At 42.3% G+C, this 14,135-nt stretch overlaps 1 protein-coding gene across 1 annotated transcript; it reads left to right on the top strand.

Moving 5' to 3' along the window:
- Positions 1 to 6,808: 6,808 nt before the first annotated feature.
- On the top strand, positions 6,809 to 13,387 carry LOC121626206 (acidic leucine-rich nuclear phosphoprotein 32 family member B-like). Its single transcript, XM_041964545.1, has 7 exons — positions 6,809 to 6,955; positions 9,010 to 9,159; positions 9,396 to 9,518; positions 9,983 to 10,169; positions 10,316 to 10,413; positions 11,282 to 11,351; positions 11,507 to 13,387. Exons 1-7 carry the CDS (start codon positions 6,902 to 6,904, stop codon positions 11,575 to 11,577), a joined length of 753 nt encoding a protein of 250 aa, XP_041820479.1. The 5' UTR covers positions 6,809 to 6,901; the 3' UTR covers positions 11,578 to 13,387.
- The last annotated feature ends 748 nt before the right edge of the window (positions 13,388 to 14,135 follow it).

Here is a 14,135-nt window from a genome sequence, read left to right as displayed (position 1 = left end):
GTCCCGCCATTGACCTGACCCTTCCCCCCCACCAGTCCAGACACCCTGAAAACAGCCTGTATTTGCGTAAAACAACATACCGCGCCCTCCTTCTTCTTCTTCTTCTGTGCTTCTGTGCGATTCTGCTTTCACAAACCAGACCGAAACGACTACAACGGCGACGGAGAGGCGGTGGACGAGGTGAGGCGGCGGGACGGCGATTGGACGAGAAGGGGATCCTAGCGTGAGAGGTGCAGAAGAGAGGGAGGAGAGAGGGGCTGAAAGGGACGAGAAGACGAAGCGATGATGGTCTTTTACAGCACAGTGCTCACTCAGCAGCGCTCCGCTCAGCCGGGCAGCGCCGGATACCAATGAGGCTTTGGAGACTTGATCCGATATGGCACCGTGTATATGTACGTGCATGTATGTGTCTGTATGTGCGTTTCAACCTGTTCTTTCTCTACTACGATCAAGCCAGCACAAATTCCTGCTCGTCAGTTAAACTGCCTGACAGCTTCTTTGTGATACTGTCTTCTTCCCTTCTTCAGTTTCTTGCCGTCTTTCTCTTAAAGCACTTCTGTCTTTTCTACCTTGACTTGCCTTCCTGTGCTTCTCTTCAGATTCCTCAGCACTTTCTGTCTTTCTTTGTTCCTTCCCTCGTTGGCTAGCATGGCTCCATACTGTATAGAGACCTCTAATCCATGATCCAGAGCTGCAGTAGTTCATCAGGCCCTCCTGCTTTTGTTTGAGTATATCTCGTCCTCTTGTAACAAACTCTGCCTTTCTCAGAGTCTGCATTGAATCTCAGCTCAGTGGCTGTTTGCATGAACCAGCCGAATTTTAAGTGATGAGTGAAGAGACACCAGTAAAATGTGGTTTTCGGGAGTGCATCTTTGGAATAAAGCAGTATCTGCAATAAGTAGATTTTTCCAGAGTGAAGATGAGAATACCTGCTCACTTGTTTGAAGCCTGTTTATCTTATTAGTGGGGATTTTAACAGGTTTTAAAGGTTTGAGGGTCAGGAAAGTCATTCAACACGTCTTTAAACATGCCGGCAAAAGTGATAAAAGGGAAAACTCAAGGTTTCATTTCCCAGACAGCAGCGGCCAGTTGTACTGAACCGAACTTTTCACCAGGTTGGCGCACGGAGAAGTCGTGGCTTATTATAGTCAGCATTATAGTCAGCATAGAGGAAAAGGTGTTTGTTGTTTTGTGTGAGTTATCCATTCACAGTATCGTGTGTGTACCGTGTGGAGTAGCTGCTTGTTGAGTCGTCTTATTCGTGGCTTTTGCATGCGAGACTGTGTGAACAGTGGTAGCTCTTCTGAAACTCCCGTTTCAACAGGAATGATGCTCGGTGTGCGCTTCAGGCAACAGAACATCCAACGTTAAGACGTTATGAAATTTTCCCAGTGACCTTAAATCCACTCAATGTTCTAGAACTGGCTGGAGTTCCAGAGTGCTGATCGAATCCTGGAACCTTCAAGACATTTTTGAGGCCTCGGAATCAGTTAAAAACTCCAGAAACTTTGCATCTGCATCTCTGAGAACATGATCTGATATACTGAAACTTCTTGTCTTGGTAAAGTTCTTTCTGCTCTAACTAAACACTTGGGAACCTTGACAGCATTCTCGCCCACAGAAGGATCCAGAAAGGTTCGATTGTCCAGAATCTTTTGAACTTTAGAACCTTGGTGACGTTTAGGATTGTATAGTTTCTGGACCTGGAGTGCTCTCACATATTCAGAACATTCTAGAACCCTCAAGTTCCTGTTAAGTTAGTAAGCGCTCAGTATTAGTGGTAGCTATTATGCTAGCTCCCTGGAGTATGTATCACATACAGTATAAATTGGGACTTGTTGAATGGGTACAACTGTCACTACACTAAAGTGGTACCTACCTGTGTGCGTACCTTTCAGCAGTGTTCTTTATGAAGCAGTATTAACGAGTCTTCTCTGTCAAAGGCTGATGTTATTTATTGCCTATTGTAATAATTCAACTGGAAACCACCAGTTCATGTCAAAACATTTGTAACACCAAAGGTACGACCGCAGCAGAACATTTTTAAAAGCCTAATGTTACAGGCTGAAGCTTTGGCACTTGTTGACCAGCTACAATACAAACTGACAGATGACGCCCTTTGAGTCGAAGCTAACAGCAGTGGAAAAGTGTTAGCCATGCTAAGAGATTTCTGTCTGTTCAGACAAGTAAGATTGAAGAACTCGCTATTTTATTCACGACTTGTTGGGACGAGCTTTCCGTTATGGTGCTGGGTTTATATCAACTCCATTGTACATAGAAAACTGAACCGCGTCGTAGATCAGATCCTGAGCCTGTGCTGAGTCCAGATCTTCTCTGCTCTGGTGCACATAAGGGGCTTAAGTCAGTCACCTTGATAGAATTGTTGTTCTTGTTTGCCATGCTGGCTTTTTTAAATCAAAGCTGAAATTTAATGAGTATTATTGAATGAAAAAGCTTCGGGTTTTTCTATCCAGGCGTTATTTATTATGTCGTCAGACATTGGCAGGAATCTGTGCTAGCACGTGGCGAATGCTAATGTGCCAGACGTGGCTAACCAGCTAGCCTTTCGCTTCACATTCCCGTACTTGCGTTTTTGTGATGCGGTGTTGAGCAGAATATTTAGAAGTAAAGGATTAAAAAATGTACAGATGCTTCATTTTTATATTCTGAGGGTGTATTCTGAATACTTGTACTCCAGTACGACTCACCCCGTGGCGATGTTAAAGTGTCAGGACGCTGCTGTAGCTACTGTCGAGACCGTCCTGGATACACAAAAAAAAGAAAAAAAAACGAAGTGAGACATTTGTCCACGGTGCATTGTTCGTGTTTCTCAAGCTGTGGCTCAGGACCATGAAATGGGTCGCATCCTGCCGGTTCTGGACAGTAATAATTTACAAACACTGAATAGGCAATAAATGATTTAACAATAAAAATCTATGAGGAAGAGACGATGGAAAACTGTGGAAATCTATCAACAGTATCTATCTACATATGTATCCATCTATCTATCCATATATCTATCTATCGATTTATCTATTGATCTATCTTCAGAGCTTTAGAACTTAGACATCTCCTCCGTTGCCAAAGCGTTAATGATGTGACAGCAGCAACGCAGCCACTAACGGTAACACTAGTCTCTGTCGTCCTCGTGTCACACGGCTGCTTCTCTGTGACCGTCCAGGTTTCTGGGGAAGACGAGGGTCTGGAGCACAACCGTGTTCAGTGTTTCGCTTTGATTTTCTTTGTTTGGTCTTTGCGTTCTGAGTCTGGAACCTGGTTTTCTGAGTCCGCCTGTGGAGAGTCTGTGAGCTGCATGCAACTGAACCGCTTTACGTCTGCTGTTTGAGATGGTTTTTTTAAAAAAAAAGAAGTGGGTGGGGGGGTTGTTCTGCCAGCTTTTTCTCGTGCTGCAGTGAGCCTGTGTCAACTGATACCCGTCATTTTCTATGGTTCTGTATTCATTGTTTCTCTTTTGACTTGGTTAAGCTATATTTGTATAGCGCTCCTCTTCAAATTACAAAGTGCTTTAAGACTTTTTTGATGATGGAATATGTTTTTGTTTATTTTGAACCTTTTTTGTGTTTTCTCTCGTGCTGATTTGCCCTCTATGGCGACATGTATTCTAACCTCAATGAGGGACTTGTACAGTGTTACGCTCCATTTTCCCTTTTCGCCTAAGTGAGACTCAGACCTCGACCACGTTACCTGCCTGAACTGAATTTCAGCATCGCTCTCGGACGGTCAGATCGTGCAAAGCACTCCAAACCAAACTCTTCAGGCTTTCCTCAGAGACGAAGCAGCTCTGAAAGCAGAAATATCCTCATTTGTTTGGATAAACTTGAGTCTGTTTTATTGGCTGATTTTAAATTCAGGCGCTGCTGAATCCTTGTTGACTGTCCAACCTCCATATTTCTCATTTTAAGGACATTTTAAGAGCCTCATGGTCTCTGCAGTTCAAGTTCAAGAACAGATTTTACGCACTTTGACTTTCAGATGTAATCAAACTGAATATCAGTGATTTTACATGAATAATCTGTTAATAAACAGGTAAATCACACACAAAAGGCATTTTTTATGCCTTTTGTGCGTGATTTGCCTCCTTGAATCAACCCTTCAACATGCTGAGAGTTAGCTGAGAACATTGATACCACTCTCATATCTGTGCATTTAATATGAAGGCAGCACCAGCAGCCAGTTAGCTTTGCTTAGCATGAAGACTGGAAGCAGGAGCAACAGCTAGCCTGGCTGTGTTTCCTACAGAAGATCCTCTGTAGTTTTCAGACTCTGCCAGTTTAGCTAACATTCGTGCTGAAAAACAGTGAGTTTTTTTTTATCAGGCTCCACCCACAAAGGTTTAAATCGGCCAATGAGATTACTTCTGCTCTCAGCGCCGCCATGCTTTAAAGAAACAGTACATACACTGACATTTAATAACGTGGTGGAAACTGGTGTCTTCTGGTGAGCTAAACGTGTGAATGTGAGTATATACACACCGTGTTGCTATTTATTTCTGTATTGTATGTATTCCTTTGAGTATTTATTTATTTATTCCTGCGTCCTATTTATTGGTTCGGCACCTGTGGCGTATTTGACGATTGTCAATACATTGGTGTGATGTGGAGGAGGGGAGGGGCTTTTTGGGTGTGGGGGGCGTGGTCAGTGGAAAAAACCTAGCTGTGATACTAACTCTAACTGTTGCTCCCCTGGTATTGGATGATGATATAATCTAAGACCACTGTATGTATAACTGCTTGTCGTGAAGATGAACTACAATGTAATGACAATAAAGAATTAACACTATGATGACACGCCGCAGACATCAAGAGTCCAGTCTGTTCTCCAGAATCTGTTCAACGGTCTCAAATCTCAAAAGGTTAATGACTCTTATTTTGAAATTTCCCATGTTAATCTGAGCCTTTAATATGAAATCAAACCTTTGAAATTGCCTTTTTTTGAATAATCAGTGCTGTTTTCTTTCTAAAGTTTATTTTTTCTGCAAGGTTGTAACACAAGAGGACGTCAGTTTTAGTTTGACATATTCTCTAAATAGATGCAAAGGTACCTCAAGTTTATTGTTAACTGTTAATGAGGTGAAAAATCTGTTATCTGCCTGGTATTTGTAATATTTACATCCAAGTTTTCCCCTCTTACAAAGCAGAACTATAGTTGTAGTACTGTCCTTAAGCACAATTGGTACAGTCCAGTTACAGTAACCTTTCAAATTAAGATTTACATACAAAACACATGATCAGTTTATAAAATATGATCTATTGTTACAGTTTAACTTACTAAAAGTGTGAAGTAGGAAGTCTTTAAAATTAGCCCCACGTCACCAATTTTGGATTTTTTTCATAGATTTGCAAATTGCATATTAATACATTGATTATAATGATCCCAATAATATGACAATACATGAGTACTTATACTTTTGATACTTTGTTGCTAATACTTCTGTGCTTTTACTTTTACTAATTTTAATTTTTGCACTGCCTGTAGTAATCTTGTAATACATGCAGTAATCTATGGATATAATCACATGTTACACAGCAAATCCACCATGCAGACACTGCTGGAAAATACTGACTGCAGTACATCCAATGTAATTCAAATGAGTATTATAACTAATTAGTATTATAAAGGAATTTCATACACAAAAATATCTCGATTCCTGTCTTTGGTGACTTAGAATTAGTTAAATATATGAATGATGATAAGTAGATTAGAAAGTCATCAGTTTTACTACTAATTGATAAAACGTACACGTCGTCAGTAGCTGTGAGCAACATAGAAATGTTTTTGTGTGCAGTTCTGTGTGGCTGCAAACTGTTAGACAACATGTCCGGACTTGATTAGAACAGCTATTGCACGCAGCCACCAACTGTTGTTTAGTGCAGTGAGCCAAAATGGCCGCCGGTGGCGCTGTGGATACATGTTTCCCTCCTTGCTGTCGTTTCCCTCCTTTTACAAACCAACCTCTGATGCGTTCACTTGCTCCTCAAAAACTCGTATTTTGTAAAGGCCTCCATTTTCGCGCGAAAATCAAGTCTTTGTCAGAAATGAGACCAAAGAATAGCCATTTTTGTGTACATGTATACATCATCAAGCGTGCTGAAAGAGGGAGGAGGAGGAAATTTAATTACCTTAAAAATACACGTTTCATTTATTTACTAAGATTTGTTGTACACACATCAGTTGTTTGGTCTCTTAAATGATGCAGTAGACAGATATCTTAAACAAAAAAGTAAAATGAGCATTGATAACCAATAAACCATTCGGATAATTAAGGAACTATCTTTAGAAAATGACTGTGAAAACTCTATATAACTCCACTCTCTTTTAAATAAAACTAAATGCATTTTGCTGAGCGGAATTGGTTTTAAACATTTGTTTGGTCTTCAATTCGCGCTGTGAAACTTAAAATTCTGATTTTTTGAGGGCTATAAAAGCAACAAACGGCTTGACCCACTTTTCACACACGACATGGGAACGTTTCACTCCTTCTTTACTCCGTCAAGATAGACAGAAAAGGATATAGAAAAACCGGAAGTGTAATAGTATGCCTTCAAAATAAACGAATGAAGTGAAACACCTCCATGCATACAAGAGAACTTTAATAGAGTTTTTATGAAAACAGATGTGTCTTAAAGGTATTGTAAATCTTAAAGATTTAATACAGCGTTAGACTGCAACTACAAACACATATGTTTGCTTCAAAGGAAAGGTATTTCGCCGTCCCGCTGTGTTCATGAGACTTTTATTTAGGAAGCGGTATCCGGAAGTCTTATATTTTTACTGTAGCTAACTTCACACTGGTTCCGCGTGTTGATACTGAAGACAGGATCGAGGAGAAACAAGTTTTTCGCATCGCAGAGACCCAAATTTAGGCCAAAAGTAGAGGAAAATGGACATGAAGAGGAGGGTCTCCTTAGAACTGCGGCACCGGTCGCCGACAGAAGTGAGTAACCCGGTTTGTTGTGTTTATGCGGTGTAAACTTGACCGGCCGGAGAAGGAGGGGTGGCGAGCACATGGCAGGGTGTCTGCATGTCTCGGAAAGTGCCAAAATGTACATTTGGTGTTAAAAGCTAAGCTCCAATCTGATATAAAGTCTGTAGTAAAGTTCAATTAGGAGCTTTTACATGTTAAATTCACAACCGGAGGTCCCCAGTTTTATCACGGGTAAACAGCCTAGTTGCGCAGCTGTTGAAGTACCGCCTTTTTTAGTTTTATGTTCGCAATTGTGTCGCCTATTTATGTCAAAATTGATTTGCACATTGTTAAATTGTCAGTTATAAGCGGAATAACGTTGTGTAAAATTAAACTAGTATGCGCTCCCTGCACATCTGTGTCTCCCGACATGGCTAATGACTGGAACAGCATATTTCGAAGTTTTAAGACGATTTATAATTGCATGAGCTGGTAAACAATTTAAATACACAAGAGACTTTATTTTGTTCTGTCGGCGAACTTCAGTACTCATTGCAGTTGAGTATTCGCAAACGCAGTAGTAAACAACTAACTAGCTAAGTATAACGTTAGCAGGCAAACATGACTCGTCACGATATTGCTTTTAACCGTGTAATGCTCCTGTAAGTTAACGTTGAAGCAGGAAATGCGTTATTGTTGTTCGGTTTACACACTGTGATGCTGGCAAAATCATCTCATATCAATTTTCAGCCAAAAGCCCGTTTTCACCTAGCTTTATAACGTTCGTTTTACTCATTTTACAAACAAAATTGACGTTGATATCATCGCCTCTCCAGAGATTAGTCGGGGCCCTGCTGGGGACGCGTAGCCACCGGCGTGCTAATGCTAGCTTGCCAAAGCGGCTACTTCATACTCGCTTGTTCTTCTTTAGTCGCATCCATTACAACCCAAAACCACAATGTAACCCGTGGCATTTTCCACCGGATTCACTCGTGTGGTCATACATCGTGGTAGTAATCGGGAACAGTTAGCAGAAAGCTAGCAGGTGAGCTAACTTAGCAGCGTGACATGTGTTTGGAGTTTATAAACAGAGCCTCGGCCGGGATCCATTCCATTATGAAACTGCACTTTGACTGAGACAAGTCTGTAACGCAGCCCCTGTGCTGCTTTTTACTGTTTGACCACGTTGTTTACACAGAAGAGGCTGCAGCTACTTTCAGTTGTTCACCAGGAAGGAAACCTGACAGACCTCGTTGCTCTGTATCAGTTATTCATGACAGGTTTTTTAACTGGAATTAAAAGTAATCTTTAAGATAAAATGACAGAAATTAATTGGTTCCATTTTCAGAGGTGTGAATATTTGCTGGTATCACAGATTAATACCATTTTATGGACCAAACACTGATTAACATTTATTAATCAGTGGAATATAAGATTAATCAATAATGAAAATAATCACTAACTGCAGCTCTACTTATCTCCAGGTCCTAATTAGTTCTGTTAATGTTTGTTGATTCATGTAAGAGTACTTGAGTTTCAGAACAGGAAATAATTTTGTTTTTCATTTGATGAAAGAATTAAAAATCTAAAATATTGTATTTTGTCTAATAGCTGTGCAATATCTCTTGTCTAAATAAAATACCATGCACAAGTGGTACATTATACTTACATTCATTTAATATGTGATTAAAGGATAAGTGGCTGAGCCAGATACTCTCTTCTCACAAACACATGTTAAAGAATGGAGGAAAATACCATAATTTTGGGATGCGGTCTTGTTGGTTTTCACCCATCATCATCTTGCATGTTCAACACTCATCTGCGTCCTGAACATCACATAGCAGAGGGTGAGATAACTGAATTAGTCATACTCACACCGCTATCATCAAACAAAGTAATGAAAGTAATCTTGAAACAGATCTCTGTAGAAGTGCTGCAATTGCAGATGCACACACCTTGTTAATAGGCAGCCAATCAGGAGCCTGTTTGAGTGTGTATAAATTACTTTGTCAGGTGTTCTTGTCCAAATCGGTGTAATCAGCCCGGCCTTTGGCCCACACGGGACTAACTGTGCCTGCCTGCAGGTCCAGGAGCTGGTTCTGGATAACTGTCGCTCTGGTGAAGGGAAGATCGAAGGAATCACAGCAGAGTTCTCGAACCTGGAGCTGCTCAGCCTCATCAATGTCGGCCTGACCAGCGTAGCAGACATCCCCAAACTGGACAAACTCAAAAAGGTAACAGAGCCAAAAACAAGACAAGGTTTTAACAACGAGACAAATTTCATATAAATGTTAAATGAGGTTGCTGCACAAAGTCTTTCTCATCATGGGTAGCCTGGCGTTATTTGCATTCATTACATACTGTGCATTAGCATGTCCATAGCAGTTCAATATGGAGCTAAAGTGCTTAATCAGTCAGTTCTACTAAAATACCCAAAGAAAATAAAACTCTTTGTTCCTCGTGTCTGCAGTTGGAGCTGAGTGATAACAGGATATCAGGCGGTCTGGAGGTCCTGGCCGAGCGGCTGGTCAGCCTAACGCACCTGAACCTCAGTGGGAATAAGTTCAAAGACATCAGCACCCTGGAGCCACTGGTGGGTGGAGCCGCTCTCCAAAACACCCTCTCATCTAATACCCAGAAACCTTCATATCTCACGTCCATCATCATCCTCGCCTTCATGTTCTGACTAAATGTTTTGGAAGGTGATGAATAGTGTTTCCATCCACCTGTTAGTGCAGAGAAAACATCACAAATGAGGAGGAGGCTGCAACCTTCATCACATTCATACATGAAACTAACAGAAATGTCTGATTTCCATCATGTTTTCCACTTGTTTGAGCTTTGACTGGAGCTCTCTTAATGGTCTTGTGTAAAACTGTTTGTCTCGATGGAGCCAGTTCCTCATGTGCAACTACTATGAGCAGCGGATGGAAACACATACATACAGAAAATCTGTTAAAAACTGTGAATTCAGACTGAAACGTAACTATTAGCAACAGCGTTATGAGATAGATCAAACGGACCACGTACGTGATCACGTGTCTTTGCCCCTCCCAGAAAAAATTGCCCCAGCTGAAGAGTCTCGACCTGTTTAACTGCGAGGTGACCAACCTAGCCGACTACAGGGAGTCCATCTTCAAGCTCCTCCCCCAGCTCACCTACCTGGACGGCTACGACATTGATGATTGCGAGGCGTCCGACTCTGACGGAGAGGGAGACGGAGTTGAGGATGAGGATGAAGAAGGTGAGTGTCCACGAGGCCGAAAGAGAAAAGTGTCGCACAAACATTTAAAATGTTCTCGGAATAAAAGGAAGGATTTTCACGTTCGGACGCGTCGGCTCGTCGCTGGACCTACTGCATCTCACCTGTCATCTCTTTCTGTGTTCCAGAGGGAGAGTCAGAGGACTTTGAGGAGGAGGAAGAGGAGGATGAAGAGGATGTAGTGGCTGAAGATGATGACGACGATGACGACAGCGGCGACGATGAGGTGAGTCTGGGGCTCTTTCTATCCAAAGAGTTCAGTGTTTCAAGGAGTCGTTGTCATTAATTTGTCACGTCACAGCCCAGAGAACAACATGAGGCTGAAATAAATTCAGCTTAACTTCAGCATCTGTGGATGTTCACCAATAGCAACCCGCCTTGACCTAAGTCAAAGTTATATGACACACTCGTAGTTTATTAGCTGCGCGCAGTGGCGTGCACAGACTTTTTGAAGGGCAGGGGCGAAAAGGGAAAAAAGGGCACATATAACATGTCACTGAAGAGGGCACTTTAGCATGCGTTTTGGCTCCCAGGGGGCACTTTAGCATGCGTTTTGGTTCCCAGGGGGCACTTTAGCATGCGTTTTGGAGTCCAAGAGGGCACTTTAGCGCGCGTTTTTCAAAAACTGGGCCACGAGGGGGGGCGCCCCCACCCCCGTGCACGACACTGGCTGCGCGTCTCCTTTTTAACCTCCTCTGTCAGAGTATGAACTGGTCCACAAAACTCACACGGTTTGCAGTTGTTAGACAGTTGATGGTACCGTGACCTGTGAAATTACTGTTGCATCCTGTTAGCATTCAGGCTAATTCAGAGAGCTGTTTCCGTCCCTCCTCAATGACTCCTCACTGAATTAGATTATGTACAATGCTGAGAACAAAATATCGACCAAACTGCCTGCTACATTTTTCACCAACCAGCCCTGTGAGTGGTTAATTTCATCGTGCTGCGTTTTGTTCCTTGACTCATGAAAAGTGTCCTCACCCATTCAAACCTCACAGTTTTACACTCAGTCCAGTATTTTGTTCTGGTTCTTGATGAACTTCAGTGTCAGGATTTAACTGCAAAAACCATCAACAACCAACTTTTCTCTGCAGGACGGAGAGGTGAACGGAGACGTGGACAGTGAGGACGATGACGAGGATGAGGAAGATGAGGAGGATGATGGTCAGTGACTTCTTTACTTCCTCACGATCCTGTTTGTCAGTTCAAGCATTTTATTCAGCTTTTTCTGCATGAACTCATGAACTCATGAACTCATGGACTCATGGACTCATGGAATGGTCGTCGTTGTCGTTGACTCTCTGGCTTCTCCTCTGCAGATGAGGACTCCTCTCCAGCAAAAGGAGAGAAGAGGAAGAGGGACCCTGAGGATGATGAAGATGATGATTAAGGACCCGCGGAGACCCCTCAAACCCCTCTGACCTCTCGCCCGGTGACCCCCACACATACACCCTCCCCCTACATGACCTCCTCCCATCCCCCACCAACGCTCGCCCTCCTCCTCAGACTCCTCCCACTCGTTCGACTCCTGGGCTGCGTTCCATTTCTGAAACTGGCTTCCTCCCACTCCTCAGCTCCTCTCCTGCAGACCGAAACACCTAAAAAATTCATATAATCACCAGAATCCTAAATATTCTGCCGCATCGACGGTCGCTCCACTGATGAACCGACATTTAATAACACTGCTTATCTCACCCACCTGGAACAACTTCCTGTTAATATCATTTTTACTTTCTGGCATCTGTGTGTTTGTGGCGCCGCGTCAGTGTGAACTCAGGAAGAGCTTCAGATTCACAAAGCTGATTAACAGTCATTACCAGTGAAGTTGCTGCTGCTTCAAGTCGTCGTTTTGTCTCTAAAGTGCCAGAAAATGGTGACAAATGTAATTTCTCAGAGCAGAAAGTGAAGTTTGGTTTCGTCCAGCCCAAAGATAATCCGTTAACTCTCATTGACGACGCAGAACAGCAGGAATCTCCCATTTTAGAAGCTGAACCAGAGTGTTTGACATTTTTTGTGTGGAAGATGATCAATTTCCCAGAAATAGACTCGATCGAGTGTTCGTTTCCGCCCTTCAGCAGATTGAAAGGTTACAGAGCTGCTCATCATCAGAAAATATGGACATTATGTGACAACACAACTCTTTTCTCAGAGAAATATGGACCAACTGATTGTGATCAAAGGTCATTCATTTCACAAAAGCAGCTTTAACTGAGCGTTTTATTGATTTTGGAGTTAAATCTGACAGAATATGTATGAAACAGGACTTTGGTGACCGTCTTCCAGATAAAAAGTAAACCCACACATTTGCAAACCCGATGCTTTGATGGGACATAAAAACACATCATGTGTAAATTTTGTGAACAGGTGCAACACGACAGCAGTACACAATCTGTATTTCATGATGATTTGAGCTCCAGATTCCTACTCCGCTAACAAGAAGTAAACACATCCGCAAAGCTTAAACACGAGGCATCACGAGGTTTTACCCAAGGCCAGTTTGTACAGAAGTCCAGAGAAGTCGTTGATAAAGACGTTTTCCGCACAATTGAGTTATCTTGAGATCAGAACTTTTTGAGTTTTTTCCTTTTTAATGTCACAAACTCTCAGTCAGGAGGAAAGTTGGCCATGAAAACTGTCTAAAACTGTCTTTTTGTAATATTTGTCAGTTAATTCACATTCTGTCAGAACGTTTTCCAGAGAATAGTTATTTCATTTACGCACGAAAACAAATTTTGACTTCTCAGAAAAAAGCTGAATTCGCTCGTGTCTGTGGAAAGAGACTGAGCGTGGGAGGGGACGGCACTTTCGGGATGCTAACGACAACCAAACCCCCGATTCCTCCTTTCCCATCATTCCCTGGTTCCCCCTGTTGCACCTCCCCTGACACCCCTCTGTGACATCACCACTCTGGGACTGAATCGGCACCTATGATGTCATCACGGCGCTCTCGACAGGCTCTGTGATGTCATGAAAGGACAGTCAACCCCCCCCCCCCCGAGGCGCTCAGGGCAAACTGTGTTCTCTCTTTTTTGCCAACAGAGCTTTTTAAAAGAAATATTTTTTCAGAGAAATTGTTCTTGTTTAATTTTGTATGGTCGTCTCTCTCTCTGCCTCGCTCTTCATTTCTCTTCCTGCTCAGTAGAGAGATCCAGTTGATCCTTCACACTTACACTGATTAGTTGAGGTTGTGTGTTTTTTTTTTTTTTTTTTTACTTTCTGTAAGTTAAAGGAAAAACAAACAAACAAAAAAAACACAAAAAGGACTTTGTAAATAAAATCTTAACATTTTGCTCCAGGTGTCTCCTCTCTGGCCTTTTGTCTCCGTGATGCTCGAAGTTTCCCTTCAGGTCAAACTGTCGGCTGATTCGCTGCGTTGAAGGAGGTGCATGCTGAGCTGACTCATTGCTTCTGCAGGTATTTTCATAAAGCAAAGTGTTACCTGTCGATGGAGCCGCATGAAAAGTCACAAGCACGCTAAAGTAGAGCCCGACCAACACGTCGGTCGAGTTTATTGCAGACTTATTTTTATCGGCTGACAAGTAAGAGGAAGCTGCAGTAGAGAAATAGACGTGCTGAAGGTCATTCAGAAATGGTGTTGCATTACATGCGTTTCACCACCAGGTGGTGCTGGAGAGAGAAGTAAATTAACTCAAATACGGTTCTCCATATGAGTTTTTCAGGTACTGCTGCATCTTTAAATGTGTTCTCCAGTCTGTTTCAGCGGGAAACACTGTACATTTTACTCCACTATGATTTTTTTTAAAACAGCTTTAGTTACTTTTAACGATTCAAAGCCGAAAAACCAAATTAAACATCATGTATTATTCTAGATCAGTCTGGTGGGCATGTGGCACAGGCGGTAGAGCGAGTCATCTGTTAATTATAGGGTTGGTTGTTCAATCCCACATCTTCTCATCCACATGTTGAAGACACTGAACTCCAGGGCTT

This window comes from Chelmon rostratus, chromosome 23 (assembly GCF_017976325.1).
Source record: "Chelmon rostratus isolate fCheRos1 chromosome 23, fCheRos1.pri, whole genome shotgun sequence".
Classification (NCBI taxonomy): domain Eukaryota; kingdom Metazoa; phylum Chordata; class Actinopteri; order Chaetodontiformes; family Chaetodontidae; genus Chelmon; species Chelmon rostratus.
The sequence above is the reverse complement of the archived record's forward strand: the minus strand, read 5'-3'. Positions and strand labels throughout refer to the sequence as shown.